Source organism: Centroberyx gerrardi, chromosome 19 (genome assembly GCF_048128805.1).
Source record: "Centroberyx gerrardi isolate f3 chromosome 19, fCenGer3.hap1.cur.20231027, whole genome shotgun sequence".
NCBI lineage: Eukaryota > Metazoa > Chordata > Actinopteri > Beryciformes > Berycidae > Centroberyx > Centroberyx gerrardi.
Window position 1 is genome coordinate 11070822 of NC_136015.1, and position 25597 is coordinate 11096418.

Here is a 25597-nt window from a genome sequence, read left to right on the forward strand (position 1 = left end):
CACGGTTAGTGTGTTTATTATGTTAGAATCATTTTGGATCAACCTACAACTCCAACACTGATTACTGATTTTCACTATAGTGCACATGAGCCTTAACATAATTTGTCATTGTTTAAATATTCGTATTTCCATTACAATTACAGGGTACAGGGTACTGAGAGGAGACAGATGACAGCACACTTCCAGCAATTATCATATAAAAAAAGATCCTGAACCCAAACAAGACACAAAAAGCAAGAAATAAATAGAAACAATGTTCAAAACATTCGCATTTACAGTATTCTTCTTGGAATAGTTGTGCACAAAGTAAGAATGGAGTTAAAGCAGTATCAAAAACTTCATTTTTATCATTTGACAGTAAGTCAATCTGCCTCCCAGGCAGAGCTGGTCAAGTTAAACTAATAGAGATGATAGGGGGATAGTTTTCCCCAAAGCCTTGAAGGAAAAGTTCAAAGTTCTTGTTGTCTCCGCAGTTCAACTATTAACTCATGAGAAATCACACAATCAGCGCTCGACTGCACAAACTTACAAAACTGCTAAAAAAGAAACGGACATTTTACTGTTCAGCAAGACGGGCGAACATTGAATTGCGAGATAAGCAATACAACACTTTCACCACAAAGACTTTCAGACATCCACCCCAGGACAATAAAATAATTTCCTTGTAAGATGTGACAGGTGACAAACGAACAAGTGCAGCTGGTGCAGATACAATCGAAACACTTTGTTAATGTTAACTACAACCATTTATAATATTTTCAGAATCATCATTATATTAGATTTTACATGGACGAAACAAACAAAACAAAACAAATAAGCGTAGCATCCAGTCAGGCACAACAAATGCCCTGAAGTGAAATAATACAGCAAACATATGGGCTGTCATAACTTATAATGTATGATTAAAGGGAACCAAATCCCACATCTGTCTCCATCAGGGAGGGAAAATAATCGTGTGACCGAGGCTTTATGTCGGACTCTAGTTGTTTGCACGTGAAACCAGTAAAAACTTCCCCCTGGATCTTCAGATGGACCATATTTACCACAAAACTCATCTACATTATGCAACTATCTAATTTAGTAAATGTTAAGTGATTATTTGTTTTAGCACAAGGTACACTTGCCTTATTGGAGTCGCATCAGGACCTGAACACATTTGGTGAAAACAGATATGATGATGTACATAAACAGCCACATGTTGCCTTGCACTGTTAGATATTTCAAGTCATTTTTCTTAAACAAAAAAAACCCCATAAATAAATAAAAAAAGGTTCCTCATTTTCATGGAGCCTTGAAGAGGATTAAATTCTTGTGGCTGCAAACAGAAAACGCAGCAGGACTTGTAAGCAGCGTGTTTGTTGATAGGAAAATGCTGGGGCATGCATTATAATAGGCTTATACATACAGAGTAACTGTAACATGCGTGAGTGTGAAACATAGCTTTAGTATTTAAGACCATCGTCGTGTCGTGAGGTGCGTTCAACAAGCTGCAAATGATCATTAACTACCAGACAGTCTGAAAATGTGTGTTTTTGAGCCAATTAGAAAGATAGTATGTTAGCCAAATTAACATAAAACAATTATTTCTTTTTCCGAATGACTTTAGAGCCAACACTGTTACATACAGTAGCACTACTATGTATATCTTCACTACTAACTGCTTGTTGAGCGCACCTCGACCTTGTCATGTGTATTCCAGACTGAAAATGTAGACATTCTGCGCTGAGCTGCACCTCTGGTGTAGCTGTGGGCGTTCCTCTGTGGGAGCGTCCCTCTCTACGGGCTGGGCGGTATTTGTGCGATGGGTCCTGTCCATCCCTCTATCTCTTTGGTCTGTCGATGTCGTCGATGGCTGCCAGGAGCTTCTGACGGGCCTTCTTGTTGATGTGTGAACCCAGGCAAACGTTCACCAAGTTGGCTAGCTGCTTCATGGAGTACTCCTGCAGGGGGGTGAAGAAGAGAGAGGAAAAGAAAAGAAAGAAAGAAATGAATGCGTTTACTTCACATTTTGGAGGAAGAGGTAAAAGATCACAAATTGAGACACTACCAGTCAACAGTTTGAACACACCTGACTGAATGTTTTTCATTATCTTAAAGCCATTTTGATCTAAAGGCTTATGCTTAAATGCTTGAAATTAGTTTTTTAATTTCCGCCCTTGCAAGGCAAAGGGTGGCTACTTTAAAGAGATTAAAATATAAGACAGTTTTGATTTATTTAACACTTTTTTGGTCACTGCATAATTCCATTTGTGTTCTGATGTCTTTACTATTATTCTAAAATGTGAAAAATAGTAAAAATAAAGAAAAATGCATGCATCCAAAATTTTGGCTGGTATTTAGTGCTGCATAAAACCTTGCAATATGACGTTTGTATTTTAAACACATCTCTTAAACTTCAAATATTTGCAACAATTTATTCATCTTTTGTATTTGACGCAGATCTTCAATCCTGTAAACGTGTCTTCCAGCCCTCCAACCTCAGCCTGAGTCTCTGTCTCACCCTGTGATTCTTGATAAACTGCTCCATGTCGTTCTCTGTCAGGTAGTAGGCCTTGATGTAGGTCTCCACAAACTCCTTGTCGGGGATCGGCCGCAGGTCCGTCAGCTTCTCCAGCTTCATCAGGAACTGCTGAAAGTCCAGCTGCATCAAGGCCCGGCCCTCATTGCTGCACTTCTTCACATTAGCATAGCTAGGGGACGGAGAGGCAGAGGGGGAAAAGAGGAGCTTAGCATCAGAAGTCACAGTCAGAATCAGGCTTGTTAATTAGCCATAGAAAATGGCTGCGAGATGGGAAGAAATTGGTATCTCTGCCTCTTCTATGATGGATTTCTCCCTGTATGATGAATAATGGTGCACAATGTGATGAGTCTAGAAAGTGTTAAAAGTGTTTTTCCTTTTCCTTTTCCTTACTTTTCTGGATTGTACTTCAGATTTGAGGATGATGCCACTGAACAGAATGAAAAAACTCATCATGATCATTTAGGCCCAGGCTACCTGCAGAGCCGTTTCATCACACAAAGGAGGGAGTCACACTGCGCTGGATTTAAATTCATGTCTGCATTATTCCTCCCAATTTTCACTGTGAATTGGTTATGCACCAAACTGATCTGCAAGATCAAGGTTTCAGCTAGCCATGTGTCAATCCTGATTAACATTCTAGTGGAGACAGAATAAATGTGTGCAAGCAGGATAGCTAAGACCCTTTAAATTCATCACAGACAGGAGCTAAAAAATACGCTTCACAAGGAATTCTAAATTAGCGGTAAATAAAAATACATTTGTGTCCTAGCTTCTGATCAAAATAGAAATTCAAAAAGGAATATGTTAAAAGGCCTTTAAAGGACGTGATCATTTGCAAGCATTTTAGGTTTTAAAGGATAAATAATTCTGGTTATTTTCAACCTGGGCCTTATTTTCTTAGTTTTTGCCATCATGGTGATTGATTTTATGTACCTCTAGTTTACCCGGAGCGTTGATCTCCAATACACACTCAAGGGCCAAGGCAATCTCCAACAGTCAAACTCAAAAAGCGATTAAAACACGTCCTTCCAACACAATAACACTCTGCAATGGGACCTGCCTACATTGAATTTTCCTATTATCCATTGCCTGAAACCTGCGTATATTGCAGTATTAGATATTTCTATGAACTGCTAACTGCGAAAACCCATTCACATCAACCTGCTAGTGCCGATCACAAGGAGGATATGTGGGATTTCTTGCAGGATCCATTATCTCCCACCTGGCGTCACAAATTGCATTTGTGTGTCGACACCAGCAGTAAACATGGCAGCGCGTCCTCCGATGTCAGCAGTCCGCGGTATTAAAGATCTAAATTATCAGTTATGCTCACACTAATACAATCAACCATACTTGCAAAAAGCGAGAAACATCAGCTGCAGTTTGTTTATGGTTAATTTTGAATTCATAAATACACATGACTTTGGGTGTGGGCGTTCCAGTGAGTAAAACACGTGAACGCTTTCAAGCTGAAGCAACAGAATCCTGTTCTTCTGGGAAAATAAGGCCCAGGTTCAAAATAACTGGAATTATCCTTTAAAGGACACATATCAATCCTAATTCTGGTCGCACTGTGGCTCTAGGCAGCCTCTGTCCTAATGGTGCACTGTGTGTGTGCGTGTGTGTGTGTGTGTGTGTGTGTGTGTGTGTGTGTGCCACGCGTATGGGGAGAGTCATTCAAGAGTAAGCCAGGGAGGTGCACACAGCTGCCTGTGTTCTGGTGTGTCAGTAAAAGTGAATGCAGGTTTGAGCCTCAGAGTATACATGTATTTAAGTGTGTGTGCCTCTGTCACTGTATGTGTGTGTGTGTGTGTGTGTGTTTGGCAGAGGGGAACGCTGTCCACCGGCAGATCAGTGGCTGCCGACACCCATATTTAGAGCAAACCGCCATACAGACAGGTACCTGCTTTCTGTAAAAGAAAGAGAACCAAACTCATCCCTTTCTCTCTCACACTTACATACACATATTCTCTCTTTCGCTTTTTCTCCCTCTCTTCTGTTTTGCCCTTCATCCTCTCTCCTGCTCTCTCTCCTACGCTTGTCAAACCTGCCAGAGTTTGGTGTTGAGCGTTTTGCGGCCTTGGATTAGAATTAGAACATTTCTGAGTCTCCAGCTCCAGGAGAGACGAGCGCTGGACTGAGACGGGAATAACAGACTGAGCAAACCAGAGTACAAATAAACAAATATGACGACTCACTGTCACAGAGGGAAGGGAGAGAGGGGGGGACAACCAGGCAGACAGGGCTCTTAGGAAGAGGAGAGCCTGTGACACTGCAGCTAAAAGTACCTACAGTAGCATCACACAATCCTAATGGGCCATTTGTTCATTTGGAAGGGTTCAAAAGTTCTCTTACGCAACGGAGAGAAAAGTGCTTAGCGGATGTACGGCCAGATAAACGCCTTCCCTCAGTGGGTGAGGGCAAGCCTTACCGCATAATGTCCAATGTTCTTCCTCTTTCTTAAAACACTCGCACAAGCACTTAAACACTTCACACTTTAACCCAACCCAGTCATCACAACCCTACCAAATACTCCACCTACATATAACCTGTACAAATCAAGCAGTACTGGAATGCTTCGACATCTGTATGCACAAATGCCATGCAAACTAACGCCGACTGCCAGCTGTGTTACTTTCTCACCTCATCACCACACTGTAGAGTCCAACTGAGTGTTGCTGTTGCACCTGTGCTCTTCCCATATTCCCCACTCGCAGCCCCGATCCGTCTGATCATAGGGGATTGTCACACCTTCAATCTAAAAACCTACTTCACACATTCTCTCCGCACACCTACACTCGGCAAGAGACGGAAAGGGAGCGAGAGATGAGAAAACACACTGTCACCTATCACAGCCCATCGCGCTCGCTTACAAGGGAGCTGGTGCGGAAGTGCATTATGAGGGATGTGTCAAGTGCGTTTTGGGGGTTTACGTGAGTGGCCGGTGTCATACAATTCCCCGACGGGTCTTTGCCGAAGCTGAAACGATCGAGCGGCACAGAGGGCTGCCAGCATGAGAGGGAGATGACAGGAATTTAGAGTGGCTGTCTTGGGGGAGGAGTCGAACGGAACCAGGCAACAGAGTCTCCCGTTTTGTTATCTCGGCAATCCCCCCCCCCCCCCCGTCCCGTTCTTCATGGTGCTTGACAACACGCTTCGGAAAGAATTTTTCTTTTCTAATTTACGATGAGCAGATGTTCAAACAACTGACGGATAAACATCGAGAGAGAAAAAAAAAAACAAAGAAAGAGAGAAAGAAAGAGGAGAGAAATACAACTTTTTCCCCCCAGTCAGTGTCTCCGTAGGCTTTCCCGGGAAGACAGGAGGGATGAGAGGGGGAGGCTCCAAATCACTTTTGATGCAATAACTCAGCAGAATTGTTCGGTACATGACACAAGCTCAGGGTCTGTATTTACGACCATGACCTGGGAGTACCGAGGACTTCTCCACCAAAAAGGCTTAAGACGTCAAAACAAGAGATGAACGAGTAAACTTAAATTTCCACACCTTCCGAATCTCCAAAAAATAAAACCACTATTCCACAGGTATTAGCATATTCTGGAGTGATGGAGTGCGGCTGTGAACTATAATTGAATGAGCAGTGTTTGTGATTGCAGATTTTGTTTTTCCGCCCGCAGTGCTGAATCGTCCAGTAGCATTCCAGCTGGTGATTATGCATCTTGAATAGCCAGTTGCTGAACCATCCAATAAAAAAGAAAAAAAAAACAATAACTTGTAATTGCTGACTTTGGCTTTTACTATAATTAGAAACTATGAATAATTGTTATATTCAAATGATTTTAAGATGCTGGCCATCTTAGGGATGACTTTTAAACAATTCTGTGCATTTAATCAAAAAGGAACCACTATCCAATGGGTATTATTTGCACAAAATGATACCTGTTTCATTTTGGGTTGAAATACTGTACAGTAAGGGCGCATTCACGCCAAGCATGTTTGGAGCAGTTTAACTGAACTTTGGAGCTTATACTCCTTTAGTTGGGATCATTTTGGCAGCCGAGAACAAGGCCATTCGAACTGGGATACGCACCAAATAACCACACCAAGACCAGTGGAGGAAACAACCCCAAAACATGTGGTTTTATGGATATAAAGAGATGGATGTTACTCATGCTTGGAAAGCCTAGTTTAAGAAAATGAACTGAGGACAAACCGCAATCTCCGCTGATTCAACCACATATTCAAGAATTTCTTCATGTGTTCTTATCTGGAACACCAGAGAACGTTGATTATGACAAAGAGCACAGATAAGTCCATCATGCATTAAGTTACAGGGACTGCAATCAGATTTGTTTTTATTCCTCCCCGGCCACCAAAACCTCTAGACTTGCGGGATGACAGGTCACCAAAACTCTGTCCAGTAACTGACCTCCTTGTGAGTCCATGTGACTTTTGTTTGCAAGCCCTGGTTTGCTTGTAATTGGGCAATGTGAACCTAAATGAACCAAATACAAAAATGCAACACAGAAAACTTTTCCGCTACTTTATCCAAGAAAAACTTGTAGGTGTGATGAGTCAACGTACTCCACAGGTAAAACAGAGAGTTGTTATACCATTCTATTATCAAATATTCAATGAAGGACGCAGGCACTTGCACACAGACCACAACCAGTGCTTGCCCTCTCTAAGAGAAGCGCCCTCTCTGTGTGCCGTTTCTTTATTTTTCTTATTCACTCAGTTTTTATTTTCGTCTAGATAGATAACCTTGAGAATTTGGGAAATAAATGCCGTTTCTCATGCCGTCACCTTGCCATCTCGCATTCTGCTGGCTGCACTCGGCCGTGTGTGAGCACAACACACGCTGCTTGCCGCGCTGCGTTGGCGAGGCACCGGCTGATACAGAGAGAGTAGGAGAGAACAGTGTGTGCCGCTCGCTGGCTCTGATCACATGCCCCTGCTACACACACCGCCCGCCTGCTCCCGACAGATGAGAGGCGTGCAATTAATATTTTCTGACCTCCAACTTTCTCGGCAGACTCATCGCAGCAATTGAGGAAAATCAGTGAGAATAAGTACATTATATAACTATCATTTATGTTGAAATGTAAATTTGTAATGGGTGGTCAAGCAAGCAAGCTAGGTAATCATGCTCACAGTTACACACAGTGCAGACCTGTAGTCAATATTAGGCTACAAAACGATTATGAGCATCTTAGTTGACAAATTATGACCAAGAATGCTGTTGTGTTCCTGTGTTTATGAATTTACAAACTGTAGAGCCGTGTCTGTCGCAGCCTACAACAAAGCCTACTACAAATAATGGCTTTAGTACTGGCATATTTTCCATTCAAGTTAAGTTTTACGATAATGCAGATAGCAAGCTTGATGATTTCTACGAACCACTGGCGAAGAGTCGTACAGCCCCTTTTCTGCTTTGCAAGACATTGGAATAACAACAGGGAAAAAATGTACCTGATGCTTGTTTGTGTGTAAGTGTGTGTGTGTATGTGTGTGAAAGTGAGTGAGTGAGAGAGAGAGAGAAAGAGAGAGAAAGAGAGAGAAAGAGAGGAGTGTGTGTTTCATAGACATTTTATAGCACTTAAGTACTTAGCACTTTTAGCCAAGCAGTTCTGTCAATTAAGGGCCATTCAGTAGAAATATCCTAATTTGTTAATTCAGGGACGCGGCAGCAAGAAAACCATTACTAAGAAACAAGAAATGAAAGATGAAACAAAAATGTAAAAAAAAAACAATGAAATGACAGTTTAATAAGCTGAAGCAAGCAAGCAGATCGGTAAATCAACAAACAGTTTATGCAAATACTTCAATCTGTTTTTGTTAAATGTTTAGCTATTGTTTGTGTTAAAAATAAATAAGTGACTTAATTGGAGTTGTTTGTCTTGTCATTGTAAGAAGGCAGGGGTGGTGTGTGTGTGTGTGTGTGTATATGTTAGTGTGTGTGTGTGTGTGTGTGTGTGTGTGTGTGTGTGACAAATGCCATTTTTTGTCATCTGAGCACCCTGCCCTCATTAAGCTCTATGCACGCCCATGGAAGGATGAAAGACGATATGCCGATATGATGCCAGGCTGCACAGATGCCCTTGATACTGAGAAACTGTTCAGTGACTCTCTTACCCCTCGACAAGCGTCCTGTTGGCCAAGCGGATGCAGTGCTCCCACAGGACGTTGGACACAGGCAGGGGGATGCGCACATGTCTCGACACGTCACCCAGCCGCTTGTTAAACTGCTCGAACTCCTGCGAAGGGAAATAAAAAACAAGGTTAAGCACATTCATGAATCGACAGGGTGGATTTCTCTAATTGAAACTTATATTATTAAATAGCTGGGTGGACACATTCATTTACTATGTAACTTGCATCTAGGCATTTATGTTCAAAGTCAGCAAAGCCTCTTGGGCACCTCGAACACATCATATGTTTGGTGACCTTTACCTCATGTAGCATCTCTATATTGCAGATATCCCACTGTTTCTTGCCGTAAAATGGCTTCCATGCTCCAGTGAAAAAGGCATTATTTATGGGGGTGTTGTTACAGCTGGCCACCCAACATTCTCTCTTTTATGTTTTAACCCAAAGAAAAAAGAAAATACTCCCAGAGGAAGTTGCTGACTGCTGGACACAAAGATGTATTGGTCGCAAGTGGCCAAGAGCTACATGTGCCATGTTTTGCTGCTTTTTGTTTGTTGATGCAAAAACCACTCCTCGGAAACCCAGAGGGCTTCAGAGAAAGGCCCGCAAAAACTTTGCATGCTTTCTCAATTGACATGATGGATAGGAGTTTCAGTTATGCCAAACACATGATGTGTGCTTGTTGCTCTCTCTCTGAAATGTTCAATTATGAATGAAATTATGCAATTATGATATTATGTCGCTGTTTTTCAGGGGAGCAAATTGCAGTGCATCAGGAATGCACATAAATGTGGTAAATGTGCCCCAAGAGAGGGTTGTGGTTTGTGTGTGTTCGCAAACGTTTGTCTGATGACTTTAATTCAAAATGCATCTTATTAAAAAATGAACCTGAATTTCAAGGCGTACACAACTAACATTACTTTTGTACCACAAGAACCAGCAAGAATGAAATGTCTTTTCATTCACAAAACAGTCCCATAATAGTTTTTGAATGAAGCATTTTGTCAATGAAGTCATTCTGAGGCTCCTGCATTTCCTTGCCAATTTATATGCAAATCAGTGCCAATGTTGAATGCTACTGATCAACCTGAATTCATGAATAAAATATTCTCCTGTGTGCAGTACAACAAAATACCCAAGTATACCCTTGTCAATCATTACCCATACTAGAATTTATATACACTAGTGCAGTGCCCATGTCGCGTGTCCAAATTGCAGGTTCTCGAGATATGCGACGGACACACAGACAGACAGACAGAGATTCCTTGCTTTATAGTATGATGATATCTGACAGGTTGGCAGAGAGAACTACCAGCACGTGCTGCTGAAGAAAAGTGTATCGTGGGTTGTAATACGCACCACATTGTGTCTAATAATGTGGCACTAGTCCATCAGCTACACCATTTTGACATGGTAACGCATTTAAACCAAGCCAGTGAGCCAGACTCTTGCCCCTAGGCAATTTAGCTTATAAGCTAAATTAGTTAGGCTTATAGGCAGCTTAATTGCAGAGCTGCCAGACCCAGTCAAACATCTGTGAGCCATTCACGAATCCAAGAAGGTGAACTTGGGTTCTTTTTTCATTAGCAGGGACTTTTTCCCTGTAATTGGATGTGCAGGTTTTTTTTTGTACTGCCACAGCTTTCATGAGACTTAACTGACACAGCTTCCCAAGACATGCTTATGCATATATGGGGATTTCTCTGGGCTTTGAGCTAGCAAATAAGAGCCTGCTCATGATTCAGCAGTGAGCGGTGAGCCCATCGGCTTCACCGAGACCTTTCTGTCGCCATGCGTCAGAGGCGTGAAACCTGTGCCACGTGTCCACCCCCCATGCAAAATGCATGCCGGGTTAAGTGGGCAGCATGAATAAAGATACACATTTGGTGGAAAACTTTAAGTCTCCTCAAAAATACTTCTGGGACGGTGGAGCTCAAATGTCTTTAACAAAGCTTGAACTTCAGGGAAGATCTGCATTCGACTCTCCAAAGCTCATCCGTGTGAATTATTCATCCCCTCCCAAATAATTGATATCAAAGGTCCCCGAATGTATTTTAACTCATGAGGGACAACAATTAGATGAAACTTCAAACTGAGATCTTGACAGGGGTCTGAAAGTTGCAAGAAATCAAAGGTCGTAGAAGACCCAGCTGGAGCTACAAAAAATGTTTTTTAAAGGGATAACCTGAGTTGTATTTCACATGTGCATCACAAAGCCTATGTGAGGAAAATTCCCAATAGCTGAGAAATTTCCATTGCAGGTACAAGATTTGTGTTTTACTTATTGTGTTTTGTATGAACATTCAGACAAATCTGAACTCATCCTTTGACTTAGATTGAACCGAAAAGATATAAATGTGGATACCACTATTCTGAGACCGCTTCAATATTTTTCATTTATATTTAACTCACAAGCCGTCTAGTTTTAGAGGCATAATGAGGCTGTCACTAATAATGACTAACGATCTTGATGGGGAGATGACCACGTTATCTCAGTGAAACGTGGGCGAAAGCTGTTATGCCTGATCCCATAGGATCAAGCATACAGTAGCCAATTTACATTTGTCTTGAAACATGTCACATTTTTATTGCAGTCTTCACAGTCTTTCTATCTCATAATATTTCAAGACCCAGAACCTTTGTATCCACTCACTGTTTGTGAGTGTATTTTAAACTATTCACCTACAGTACAACACATCAACAGTCACCTATGCATTTCTTGCGCATCATTACCTTTAATAGGACATCCACGTACACATTGTGCTGTGACATTATCTCCCTGATGTCCCATTTAACTCCGGCCATCAGGAGCAACATTTGTTCGTAGTCAATGGCTTTGGCCGCCACAATCCAGTATATCGGTTTCCGCAGCTCACTGGCTGTAGACACCGTCTGAGAGAGGAGGAAGGGAGAAAATGTAAGAATATGTATATTTTATTCGACATGTTTTTGTGAATGTTATGCGAGCAGTAGATAGCGAGGAGGCAGAAAGGGTTATTAAGTCAAGGTTTGGCTTGGTTGAGTGGGTAACGTAATGTAAAGATTACACAATATAATTGTAATGACATTTCTAAGAGTGGAATCATAAGACATGACAGTTGATGCTTTGTGAAAAAAGACCTGTCTCTGTAGCGGAATATGTAAAATGACGAGTGGACAGAAAAGACAGACTAGGAGAAGCGGCTGTGTGGTTATGAGTGACAGACGATTTTCTCTGTTGTTGATTGAGAATGGGACTGAATGCGAGGTTTCAGTTACATAGTCATTTGTCTCAGGAGAAACAGACCGTTTTAAGACAAGTAGAAGTGAGACTGATGGGTACAAATGAATGGGTGAATGGCAGAGGTACATTTGTAGGTAGAATATCAAATCCAAGACATTATCCTTGTGTTATGTGTTGGATAGAATAAAGAATCAATATGTTTCTCTTGCTAGAGCATCTATCAGGGTTGAACAGACAGAAAACGCCATACTCTACAGGCTGAACAGTATCACAAGTTTACCTTTGCTACTATATTAGACCAAGTATCACAATACTAAGTAGCATCCATGACACCACACTCATGAACCATGAAAACTACTTGTTGATTAATATTCAAAGTTTGGAGTCATCCTAGCTGCAGAAGCTCGCTAATGACACAAACTGGCAGATATTCAACCAGCAACTATCAACAAACAAAGCTAGTCAACTCATAACAGTCTGTCTTGTCATTATACTCTTCTGGATAATGGGATGGTTCTTTTTCATACAACAAAATAACCAGCACACGTTGCTCTATGGTAGTGATTCTCAACCTTTTTCATATCAGGAACTCCTAATTTACTACACATTAGGGCCACGGACCCCCATTTGATGAGAGAGTGTCTCTTGGACCCAAATCTGAGAATATTTTTATTGTTAGATATGATTTTGTCCAGAATTCCATGACTATCTGTATTGTAGGTAGAGAGATAACAGTGAAACTATGATCAAAAAAGTCATTCTTCTACATTCTCTAATTGTGTTAACTTTGTGTGAAGTAATGTTGAAGTTTAACACTTTATCAATTTGCTGGGGACCCCCTGGAACCTCCTCAAGGACCCCTGGTGGTCCCCGGACCCCACGTTGAGAACCACTGCTCTATGGTACGGACAATGAGTTGTGATTCTTACAGTACTTTTGAGCCTATGACACAGTATTTCAGAGTCTTTGGCATTGCAGGTAAAATAGATAATGAAAGGTTAGGTATCAAGATACTTAGACACATGGCACAACCCTCCCGCTAGCTGAGAGTGACAACATGAACAACAGTTATCTGTTGAAGCACAGTGACGTTAGAGATGAGACTCCACTGTATAAAGTGTACCTGGGAATAAAACTGCTGCAGGAAGGGCTTCTTGGCGGCAGGCATCATGGTGTCCAGGTGGGACTGCAGGGACTCAAACTGTTCGGCCAAAAACACACTGGGAACACACACAGACAGTCAATTTAGAGCAGTGGGGGTGTACAGTCTGCAAAATGTTTTGTGTGGAACAACAGTAGTGAATGACATATTTTTTTTGCATGATTATGAGTGAAACATCTTTTTACAAGAGCTGACATTAACCTTTGATTGAGTTTGGTTTGAGGGCCTGAATATGAGCAACTGTCAAAACTGCAGTTAGAGATTCACAGTGCATCAACTGAAATGTTTATAGTCATCCTTCAACAGGCCATGCAGATTTAACGCTCTAACCAAAACACTTCTGACCTTCTAGCTCAGCCTTTCTCCCACAACGACAGGCTTGGTAAGGAAGAGTGAAGAATACACAGTGTAAAGGCTTTGGTTTCACTCTAATGTAATCTAGTTGAAGTGACCCAAGTGTGACCACAACATAAATTGCCCTTTGCCTTCAATCTGTGACCATTATGCACATTCTGAAAATCACTTCTGATTTCCAGATCTTTAAATCTCAGCTAACAAGGCATGGTATCTTTAAGACCAACAAATCAGGCAGCACTTTTTACACTGACTGCATTTCAATTATGCTCGAAAAATACTGAGGGCAACCCGAGTAGCAGAGGGAGAAATACGGGACAAAAAAAATCAATGTGGACAGAAGTAAAACCCCATTGCACTGTGAATCCAGCTCCGACTAAATGCAGACCTTTTGACTCGGGCTGATCGATGGCTCTGACTTGTTACTGTACACTTAATAGAATTTGAGGGAACAAGTTTGTTTGACTGGGCTGAAGTTCAGGGTTGAGTTTAACTGGTGTGAATGCTGCAGTACAGTGTGGCTGACTTAGCAGTTTCTTTCTACTACTGTTTCTTGGCCTTTACAGGGATTTCCACCTCCAGTCCTGGAATAGTCATTATGTGGTTGTTAATGTCCCTGTTCAACACCACCACAACTGATTAAATCTACTATGGAACAAACAGAAAGTCATACAGAGTTCAGTATATAACAGGATGACAATGTGCAATGCTGTTGTTCACAGACTGCACTGAAATGGTTGTTTGAAACACTGACATGTCCATAATTAAAGCAGTTACATGGTTCTTCACCACCAGAAGTGCCACCTAAGGGCAAATAATGGACACTGTAATTTAAGAACACAAAACTACTAACTTGTCCCTCTGAACACCCACCTTGCATGGGTTCCCAATAGAGCTCTTACTGCCCCATAATCAGCTGCTAAATAATCTGGATGAATGAAAATGTAACTGAGTTGGAGCAGAATATAAATTGGCAGGATGTTTAGCTAGGGACTTTTGCAAGAGGATCAGATGATGAATGGATATTAAAACCATCAGACCAGAGAACAAAATGCTGTTTTAGATTTTGGTAAAAGCACTCCCCTGTTCAGATTTTACAGTATTACAGCAACAACTAGAGGAATAAATGTATGCGTATGCAATTTCCAAAACGATCATCACATGAGTGACTCATCAAGACAAGAGATGTCAATATGTGCTTTTTCCACAGCATGGCTGCTTCCAAGCGAGTAACTGAAAACACACACCAAGGGTGCTTTGTAAATTAACGGCAGACAAATGTGTTGGGGAGTTCAGTTCAAGTACTGGCCAAATTGATGGTTCCATAAATAGAACATCTGTAAGCGTATTTGGGGACCAGCCAGACATCCTTAGAGTAAAAACACCAAGAATTAATAAAAGCTGCCTGAGCAACACTAAACCTGTGAACCCTACATTAAGCACAGCCAGACACCCTCAAATGAGCCTAGTGCAAATACATTTGTTCTTTTTATGAACCTGAGAAAATCACATTAACAGTCGCTGGAACGGCTTGTGTTTACCTCGGAGACATGGCGTAGCGTGAAACAAGCGCACTCTACACAGTTATCTGGTCACGCTTGTATAAATACAACATTTGGCCAACAGCGACAGCGGCACTTTACCCAGCTCCTTATCTCCGGCACCCTATCATCTTTGATCTGTGCTCAGAGGCCCCTAAAGATCCATTTTAGTGGGTGTAAGTGAGGTGTGAAACCGTGAGCAGCTGTTATTTCAAGATCCTCAGAGAAGTAATGGCAATATTAAAAATGGTATATTGGGAACATGTCGGAGGTGCTACACAGCTAATGCCATTGCTAATAGCTCCCTTTCAGAGAATAAAGCTTTCGATGCAGTTATGCCCAGCACAAGTCTGTCTCTTTCCTCCCCAGAGGATCTTGTCCTTTCAAACTTTACCAAGGATATACTGTATCTTCTCCACCTCTGCACTTTTCCTGCTCTTTTACTTTCATTATTCTTTCTTTTCAGCTTGTTGCCTGCCTCCGATCCATGCAAAACTTTATCTAAGAGAGCGTTAGCCCATTCAGCAGGTTTTGCATTGGAGTCATCTGGGCTCTTGGCTTACAGACACCCATAAGCAGTTTCATAAAGTCGCTGTAGACTGCAGACTTCTCCGAGTCCAACTTGGCAAGAAGTGCCAACGCCAATGATTGTTTGGCCTAATTATGTATGCGAGTGTGTTTGTATCTATGTGAATGAGAGAGAGAGAGAGAGAGAGAGGGGGGGGGGAGAGAGTGATGCAGAGGCAAGATTGAGTGAAATTTGAAGGAGGGAGAGAGAAAATTTATGAGTGAGTGAGTGAGTGAGCGACAGAAAGACTGATTGGGAGAGTATAAGGCAAAATGACAAACTAGGGAGATATCCAGAAATTCTATTTATGGAGAATAATGAGTCACAGTCTCCCTCTCTCTCTTTCTCTCTTTCTCTCTTTCACACACACACACACACACACACACACACACACCCACATACTATGCAGGTAGGTCTCTGAGGCTCAGGCTGTGTAACACCACCTAATGAATTTAAGACCTCCTTGCGGCGAGGCAGTGAGCGGTGAAACTACCTCTCTAAGTGAACATAACTGTATAGTTACATCACATGGCCAGGACACACAAGTGACGATATGGGGCAGGCATTCACCAAGTGAAGAAGCTGTGATTTCTTATTTTCTAAAACAGCTTTGTGTTTTCCTACAAATCAGCTGTTAAATTGCATTTGGGTGCAGAAGGAAGAAGAACCCTCCAAGTTATAGTAATTATATGCAGAGTAGATTGTTATATAGTAATTATTTGTGGCTTGCTGGACTGCTGTTGCTAGAGAGTACTTACAGAGACTCGGTGGCCACCACCCTCTGTGCCAGACCGTAGAGGGTCCCGCTGTTAGTGAGGACCACCAGCTGGCTGAGGTGGGGGCTGGGCACTTTCTCCTTCCTGTCCTCTGCTGGGCCGTGGACTCCTGCATTCTCCCCTGCTGCCTCCTGGAGGACACACAGAGGGATGGACGAGTCAGCATGCACAGACAAAGAGCTGAGGAACCTTTGGCCAAGATTTTTGATTTCAATTTCAGAAATCTGCAATGACCAGGTAACAGAAGTAGCATTAAGGAAACTGAAACTTTTATGGTTGCTTTAGAGACTGTTACTATGCAAGAGCAGTGTTCACAGTTAACCTGACATGATATGTAACTTTTCACTTGCAAAACAAAGATAAAATATAGATGTATGCTAATAGCTAAACATAATCTGAAATTCATGCAGCTGCGTGCAACTCAATCACATCCAAAGCATGCATACTGTAACATTCTGCTGACCAAACACTCCCCAACAGCCAGGATTTATCTTGTTCTTTTTTATATGCTCCAGTATACCTCTCTCCCTCCACCAGCCCTTTTATCCCTTAATTTGAAAAACATCTGAAATACAAAAAAAAGAAAAGAAAAAAGATTTCACCCTGAATCCCTTCCCATCAATCACAATAATGCACATCCACACACAAAGCCATTGAAATTCCATACAGAAAGGCAGATCATAATATTTTCTATAAGAGCATATCTGGGCGCCGTGATGTATCGCATGTTGGGCCGTGTTCTCTGCAACTGCAAAGCCCTCTGAAACTGGCAGATCAATAACAATCACACGGGTAATGAACGAATAGGGGGCTTTTAATGCTGTAGCATATCATCCACTTACATACCGCTCTGCTGGGTCTAATCTTGAGTAAGAGCACCATTATTCCAGGCAACCAGCGGGCATTTATTATTACAGATACTGCACCAAATAGCCAAAGAGCAAAACATTATGGCAAAGAACTGGTCAGTGATACACTGGAGCCATTTGAGAATAAGGAGTGTGAATGAAACAAAAAATGCACTAATAAATTACTAAACTACTTTTAATTCATCTGAAAAAGTGGCAATTTGAAATCATGAAACATTCATACTTGGGAGGTACATGAGACTAGCTATTTATCACTAAAGAAAAGAAAGAACTGAGTGAAAATAATTAATGATAAGTAGTCAAAATATCTGTGCTGAAGATTAACCAATGTTGTTATTTGATGAAAAAAACTTAAGTTCCCTTTAACAGCCATCTATCCACTAAAATAAGATGACATTAACAGCCCAACAAACAGAAGACAAAATGCAGAGTATGCAGCTCCATGTACTATTTATGAGTCAGACCTACTAAAATGATAATGTCTTCCCCGATGTGAAAACTGCAACCTTTCCAGAACCTATAATGCTTATCATGCTGCATTCAGTCAAAGTCTCAGTGTTGCAGTAACCGCTATCACACTGAAATAAAACTGTGTCACATTCACAAGATTAATGCTTGAATGATATTACTTCTACTGCGGTGGGAATCTGATGTCTCCCCTACGCAGGGTGCAGTGCAACTCATCTCTCCCAGTACAAACATGAAGGCCGTTCAGTTTTAAAAGAAAGGTGAATGAAAGGAGACTTTAAAAAGAATGAGACACTATTGATCACAGATGGTAAGATCATCAACTAAATGAGTCACAATGTCTTAAAGGAAAAGCCAAACTAATCTTCTTCTAGATGTTTATAGTTTAACTTCAGGTGATGTGAGGTCTTTAATGTGTGGTGCAGCTAGATATGTTTCCATCCAACAGTCAAGTGAATAGTTGAAGTAAATACATAGTCTTCATGAATATACATATAAAATATTCATAAAAAATACACAAATAAAATACATATATTAAAAAAAAACATCTTTCAAGAAATTATAGTAACACTTAAAACTAGTAAAAGTTTATACGCCTTAACAAACAAGTTAATGATTAAGTAACAATAATAAGTTACTATTTTTTTTCTATATATTTCTATATTTGAACATCATTAGTAATGACATTACCTCAAATTTTATATCCGATTCCTAAGTGAAGTATATGCTTGCTAGTACATCATTTGTACACCGTTACCTAATATTACCAACAAATATGAAAATGTGTCATATTCACTCTCTAAGGTCAGGATTATTAACAAGACTGGCAAGCTGCACTCATGACCGTATACAATGATTTTCAGCTGGAAAAAAAAATTGCAAAGTGTTTTAGTGTGTTTCACTTTAAAAGAATGCTAAAAAAAAAAGATGTATGGCAAAAGGTTTATTTCTTCCCCAGCCAAAGTTTTGAACCTGGCAAAGTTCATGTTACATTCTGCTGTAGTCATACTTTATAAATGTGATAATATCTTACTGTAAATCCCCAGCATTCCACACTCATGCTGCTCTACTGTGTGGTATCCATTTGATGCTACAACGTCAGCTGGGTTACCAATCACTTTGATGGGTTAAAGCCACTAAAAGAAGAACAGTCTGCAGCATTTGAAGTTCTGCCTGTCACATAAACAAGATGAACACGCAGTGGTGATGGAGTTTATCCAGAAAGACCATTAGTTCCCACTTCCAGATGTGACAAATGATTAAACATTTAGAGCATGATAAAAACTGCTGAGCAACCATTTGCATTTCTTGTCAAAGGTTCATCTCGCAACAAATATTGATTTGCACCTGACAGATGCTCGTCTCTTTCTAAAATCTTGCTCCCTAAGACTTATCCTTTAACCCTACTGCTTCATACTGATTGATATCATCAGGTTGCATTATGAAAATCAAACCGGTAGTTGCATTTTCTCTTTTGAATGAATAAAAAGTTCAAAAAACACCCACTTCAACTTCAGCTGTCTGTGTTGGTCTATTTTTATTCGTCCACATGAGGCTTGACCTTTCATTGACTATGCCCCTACGGCATAAACAGTCATTTTATGCAAAAAAGGAAAAGAAGTAATTTCTGAAAGACTGTGGGGGGAAATATGTTTCTTTTCACTTGCATATAACTCTGCGGGGTTTCTTCATGTAGATGTGAAAGCCCTGCTAGACTCAAAAAAAGGAAAAAAAAACAAAACAAAACAAAAAACAAGTAGCAGTTCATAAGTTTTAGGATTTTCTGCATCCAGTCTTCATGCTGGAAAGAGAGCTTTGGATTTCTATTAATGCTATGGATTAAAAGCAGCCTCAGCAGGGTTTGCCCATCTCTTAGCCTACTTGATGTGATATACATACTGAATGCAATACCGCCAGAGTCAGTCTTGAGTGCCTACTCCATGTTTATTAGATGTTTGATCTACTATCATTACATGCTCACAACAGCAAACATGATTTGATGGAACAGCATTAACATAATGTGCAGCTGTAGGCACCATTTGGTGTCCCTGTACATTTACATGAATTCTGGGGACAAACATGGAATCAAATCATGTCTGATGTTGCATGTTAATGTTATGGACACAGATACTCAGATACAATTCAAATGCTTCTCAGTGTTTTTAATTTGCAAATATATGTACAAGAGGCTGGTATTAGGAAGCTTATTCCTTTCCATAAATTAATTCTCACAAATGAGAGATTAAACTTCCTTGCTCAATTGTATTCCTAAGCCTGTGGCTTGAACACTGTAATCATTGGGACTTGTGTCTCTTGGCAGACACACACTGCAATGCAGTTGCTGAAATCCTTCGCTTTATCAAAGAAAACAGGTAGAATGACTTCATGATTCAAACGTCTGAAAATATCTTCAACTGTATATATATCAAATCTTCACTTGAGTCATCACAATGGTGACTACTTTGCAATTTAACCCCATTTGCTGTTAGATAGCCTGAATTGAGTCATATTCTAAGGACTGCACAAACTATGATTTCACTTTGTGTAACTTTAATCATACTCTATTCAGACAGATAGAGCATTCATATCATATCATTAATCCAGAGATCAGATTAATTCAAAATGACAGATGACTTCACCGGGATAAAAGTAAACCAATTCCATGTGCCCGCTGCATTGCAAAGCACATGCAGAAGAATGCCATATTGGACAAATTAAGACTCCCTGATGCGTTTTTTCAAAGTCACACAAGGGCCAATATGAGGGTTTAAGCAATTTTTATGCAGCAACTTTTCAACCCAGACATGGGATATATTTTATGAATACTTTTTATTCCATTAGTGTCTGTGCATTAGTTATTTTTGCTGACAAAAAAAGCAGACCTTTCCATACAGCATGACTTATAGTGAAGAGGTCATACTTTGTTTAACTTATTTACATCATGTAGCTGGCTGGGGAAATTTGGAGGGCTTTTAATGTGAGTGGCTGTTTCTCTGCTGTCTCAGTGAGATCAAAACATAGCTTTTGCTCACTGGAGCGCAGTGTATTTGTTATATAGCCAATATACATGCTCACCCTGATGATTACTGGTCAACTTCTCACTGAAGCTAAAATTCAACTGAAGTTAAAACATGAAAATCACCAAGAGGAGTTACAAGGTTTTCACGATATATATATCTATCTGTAAAAATCTACATACAGTTTATCAATATCTATCTATCTATCTATCTATCTATCTATCTATATATCTTCCTTCTAATACATCACAGCAAATACATTTCCACAACTGCCTTAAATAGCACTCATTCAACCTACCTTAAGCTGCCCGCAATCGTGTTAAATACTCATTAGTCTAAGGCTGACAGGTGGAGGTTTAGGTAATTAGCATGTGACATCTAAATCCCTTTTAGTGTAAATTCACATTGAATAGTTTCCTGTGGGTTAGCAGGGAAAGGGAAAAGAGAGGAAAACGAATCAAAGTTTTGACAAACGCTGAATTAACGTGAATCGGGTGTTAACGCTTGGGAGGCGTTGCACTCAGTCCATTATGACACCCGTGTGAAATATTGCTTCTGTGAAAAAACACGCCTTGTGCATCCAAGAGTGGAAAAACCGAGATACAATGAAATGCTCTAAAAATTGTGGTAATATGGCTGAGCAGTCTCACTGTCAGAGCCAAAGGCTGAGCACACACCGTTCACTCCAGCAGAACGTATCAGCAGATTCTCACAAATCACAGAACTTTTCAGAAGAATTTTACCAATGACCAGAGGCTAATTACCCAATGAGATTGGATAGTACTGACATCAATTCAAAGGTTAAGGCAAGAGCAAGACGGTTCTTTCCATTTCTCACTGCAAAAACATTCACCCCCATGTACTGACAAATCATTATCCACTTCTCGCTAAGCTTAACACCCACAGAGAACCTGGAACATCGAGCGGCCTTTCTGTTTTTTAAAAAAAACGAGGAATGAAGAAAAAAAAAAACAGCAAAGCATGAGCAGCATAGTAAACATGGCAAATGTTAGAAAGAAGAGATGGAAAGTGAGGCTATATTTCCATAAAGTTTAGTTTAAAGTCTAGTTTGTCCTCTTTGTCTCTATGCTGCTATGAGCATATCAGCTATAAGGAAGCTGTGTAAGAGCTGAACTGAACCCTCTGCAGCTCACTGCCTCACATCACACCGCAGGCACTCACACACACACAGTGCACAGTTGTGTGGTGTGTGTACAGTTGCGTGATGTGTGTACAGTTTTGGAGTCGAGGGCATTCCGAATCACAGAAATAAAAGAGTGTGGTATAAACAATTCATATTATTCTTTTTTAAATATTTTTCAAAAATTCAGTACATAACACATTTCCTTGGTGAAATCAATAACAGAATCTACAGTATATTCTACAAAAAATTGTGGTTGTGGTTTCATCCACAGTTCTGCTTTTTCAAGATGTCAACTTATTCATTAAGCTATCTAGACAGTAGCCCAAACCTACAGGAGCAGATTAATTAAAAAAAAAAAGGTTAATTAATGAATATAAAGTATTTCCATTTATTTTATTTAGTTTGGAAGTAAAGCATGCAATTATGCAAATGATCTAATCAGTGCGGTGGCAGCAGGGGGTCTTCACTGATAATATGATAATTCTGATTTCCATTGCTCCTACACCTTAAGCAAACATGCCCTAATTTGTATTGTTTGTTTCAACAGCAAAGATAAGAGTAATGACAGAAAATGTCAAAAAGTTGACAGAGCATTAAAGGTTGAAACCGAAAACAAACAACTTTATCATCTGAGTAAACCTGGACCAACTGAGTACCACGTGAGAAAGGATGAGAAATTAAAAAGTCTGTACTGTACTATATACTTGAAATGAGTAAATCTGATTCGCACAGCATTGTTCTTCTCTTTACAATTGTGACTAATGGTATTTGCCTGTAGTTGAGCGCCATGCTCTTTCTTCAGGGCTCCTTCTCCTGCCAAGCCTTGCGTACTGCTCATTTTTATGTTCATAATAAAATGTGTCATATAATCTCATGTGGGATGGGGCAACATATGTGGCACAATGTGAAAAAAACAAAAAACAAAATCATTCATACCATATTATAAAGCATTAGCATGCCTTGCAAGGTCAAGTGATATGACAATAAATTATGTTATATGGCTTTATAGATGTAGTTTGCATAGAACGTGTTACTGATTTTGGAGGATTACAGGTGAGGCAGTTATCATAGCAGTTTTTTTTTTCGGTCTCCACTATCCAAATCAATGGACTTTTCTCAACTAACTTTTCTTAATGTTCTCAATTTCATTTCACACTGAATATAAGTTCAGCGGTGAGGTTTAATAAAAAGAAAGAAAGAACCTGAAATGTGCTCCAGCATTGTGTTTGAGAGGGAAAAAAATCCTCTGTGTGGGTGTCTGAATGCTCACTATAATCTGAATTGAGGTAACAAAATGGGGGCAAAAAGCGGGGGCTTGGAGGGAGAGAATAATTCTTTTCTTTGTGAGCTCACCGTGTTTTAATTATCTGTCTAGCGCTGGTGCTCAGATAGAAGTGGCCTTTGAATTAATGAACCATTTTAAGACCTTCTCCTGCTCAACGATGGGTAAAGACGAGAGACTGAAACTTCTCTGTATCAGACAGACAGAAAAGTTTTTTCGTAAAAGAATACAGGCCACTGAATCAACACTTAGCAAAACTAATGCCGCAACATACTTAGTGATGAAGACCTTTTACTTACAGGATGCTACTTTACATATGTCAAATGGCAAAGAGCACTTCAATGACTTGTGTATCGAGTCGAAGAGGAAGACACCTACTTGCATGCAACTGCTCTTTTATATGCAGGCACATGAACACACTTATAAACATACACATAAACCTACACACTGTATCACTGACAACCTTTGCAGTATGCCATTTTCACGCTATGGGATGCAGGTATTGGCACTTAAATCTAATAGGCTTTTACAGCTTGACTCTTATTATTGCTAAGGAACTCTCTTGATGAAGTGACTGGAGGCACTTACTGCTACAACCATCAAGAAAGAAATGCTAAGGTTAGCATGTACACTGTGTTTCAAAACATAAACATGCTAATATAATGTAATTATGTAATACAGGGAGCAAAGAACTATGAATAATTGGGACAAAATGAGAAACACATAAACAGATAGATTGTTTGATATGTTTATGTTTCGTCATTTTTTTTTAAACTTCAGTAATAGGTTTAGGCTATTGTTCTTAATACACTTGACAAGACATTGGCCTAAAATGTTTCTAATACTGGCTAAAAGCCATCATTACAACTCAAATACTTTCGTCTTAATATGTAAACTCATTTGACAAGTTTATTCTTGCTGATGGTCTTCATCTGGCCTCCGTTCCATTACTGACAAAACCATCTTCCTCACTCTCTCTGTCCGTATTCACAGTAGCTACAGTCAAGGTCAAGCTATTAATTAACCCACAGTCTTTGTTCCCATGCTGTGCTTTGTGCTGTACTGCGGACATAGAGAGTGTCTCCGTCCTTACTGTCAGGCTGTCACTGTATTTAGCTGGCTATTCAACTTGCTAGTCACTCATGCACTTGATAATCCTTCAACAACAACTCCACCAATTGGCTCCAATTGTAGCTGCAGTTTAGTCCCGCCTCTCCCTCCAAGACAGAGCCTTGGCAAATCAAAACTCTGGACCTGGCAGGGTGCTGAGTCCATCAACTATCAATGATTCATTTGGTGTGAGTCTGTCAGAAGGTGGAAGTGAATGGGACTGGGAGAGTTAAACATAAAGGAGATTTCCGTTGTTTGAAGAAACGAAGCACATATGGCAAGAAAAAAGCTAGGGACAAAGGCTGGTACAATAAGCTTTCTGCACTCAGTGCTTCAAGAAATGCTTCATGGCAAAAGCATTACAGTCTCTAACATTTATTTGAAGCCAAACCATAATTTGATTAGGAATTTTAGAGTGTAGTATCACCCCAAGACCTTCGAAAAGAAATCTCACTTGATTTGTCAGCTTTGCTAACATCCAGTAGTTGAGTAAGAACAGCTTGCCTAACAGCACAAACAGTAACTTTAATGTTCTTGAAGACCTTAAAATTCTGTGGACAGGGGAAAAGGGAAAACAAATTCTGGTTCTATCTACAAGATATTCATGCCAAAACGGTTCCCCACGTGGATGCACAGCATTGTTAAGTATGTAGACATCAAGCATCAAATCTAGGGAGCTTATCTACCCTTGTGTAATGATTAGAAATTAAGCCCTGGAATTCCCAATGAAAACAAAAGTTATAAAAACGAATGCCATGGGAGGAATTGAAAAACAGATAAGAGCAAAGCTTTGACTGAGGCTGGAAAACAGGGATACTACAGTAGCCTGATGACTATCTATCCTTACTTTGTTTTTCCTCACAGATCAAAAGAGGAAAGGATGAGATATTTTCTCTATCCATTCGAAAAATACTCTTAATGAGGAGAGATTGGGGTAGAGGCGAGTGTGTGTGCGTGCTTGTGTGTCTGTGTGTGTGTTGGGAGTTGTTTTGTTCGGACAAACTGGAGTATAATGAGTTTCTGTCATGCTTTATGGTATTCATATGGGATATGTAATCATCTTCTCATAAAGCCGTGGGGAGAGAGCTGCACTAAAGCTCTGTATCAATCAGCAGACTTAAAATGATGAACATTGCAGTCCAGAACAGGATTCCAAGTCCACAGGGAACAATCCCACCAGCTTCCAATCCAAGTCTTATCTCTATGTAGATTATTTTGGCTTTTGTTTTGACACTCAATTTATGGCTGCATGACATATGCATAACATGCCGCCATAGGCAATTCTTCCACTTCGGTAGCACATACCTGCGGTGGTAGTGTGTTGAACACATAAAATCCCCAACAGCTTGGTTCTAGCACTTTCCTCCCAACCGCAATGCAAGTGTGCAGTCGGGGAACAGCAGCCAGTTACTGATGACTTTGGCTCCAGAGGTTACTGATGACTTTGGCTC

At 40.3% G+C, this 25597-nt stretch overlaps 1 protein-coding gene across 1 annotated transcript in view; it reads right to left on the bottom strand.

Annotated features, from left to right (window-relative positions):
- Positions 1 to 25597, bottom strand: part of vps50 (VPS50 EARP/GARPII complex subunit) — a 107153-nt gene continuing 81556 nt past the window's right edge. The window contains exons 23-28 of the mRNA XM_078290457.1: positions 16239 to 16387; positions 12979 to 13075; positions 11366 to 11524; positions 8618 to 8739; positions 2501 to 2690; positions 1 to 1940 (exon numbers count right to left, since the gene is read on the bottom strand). Coding sequence (XP_078146583.1) covers positions 1821 to 1940; positions 2501 to 2690; positions 8618 to 8739; positions 11366 to 11524; positions 12979 to 13075; positions 16239 to 16387 — 837 coding nt within the window. The 3' untranslated portion in view covers positions 1 to 1820. The remainder of the gene's footprint in view (positions 1941 to 2500; positions 2691 to 8617; positions 8740 to 11365; positions 11525 to 12978; positions 13076 to 16238; positions 16388 to 25597) is intronic.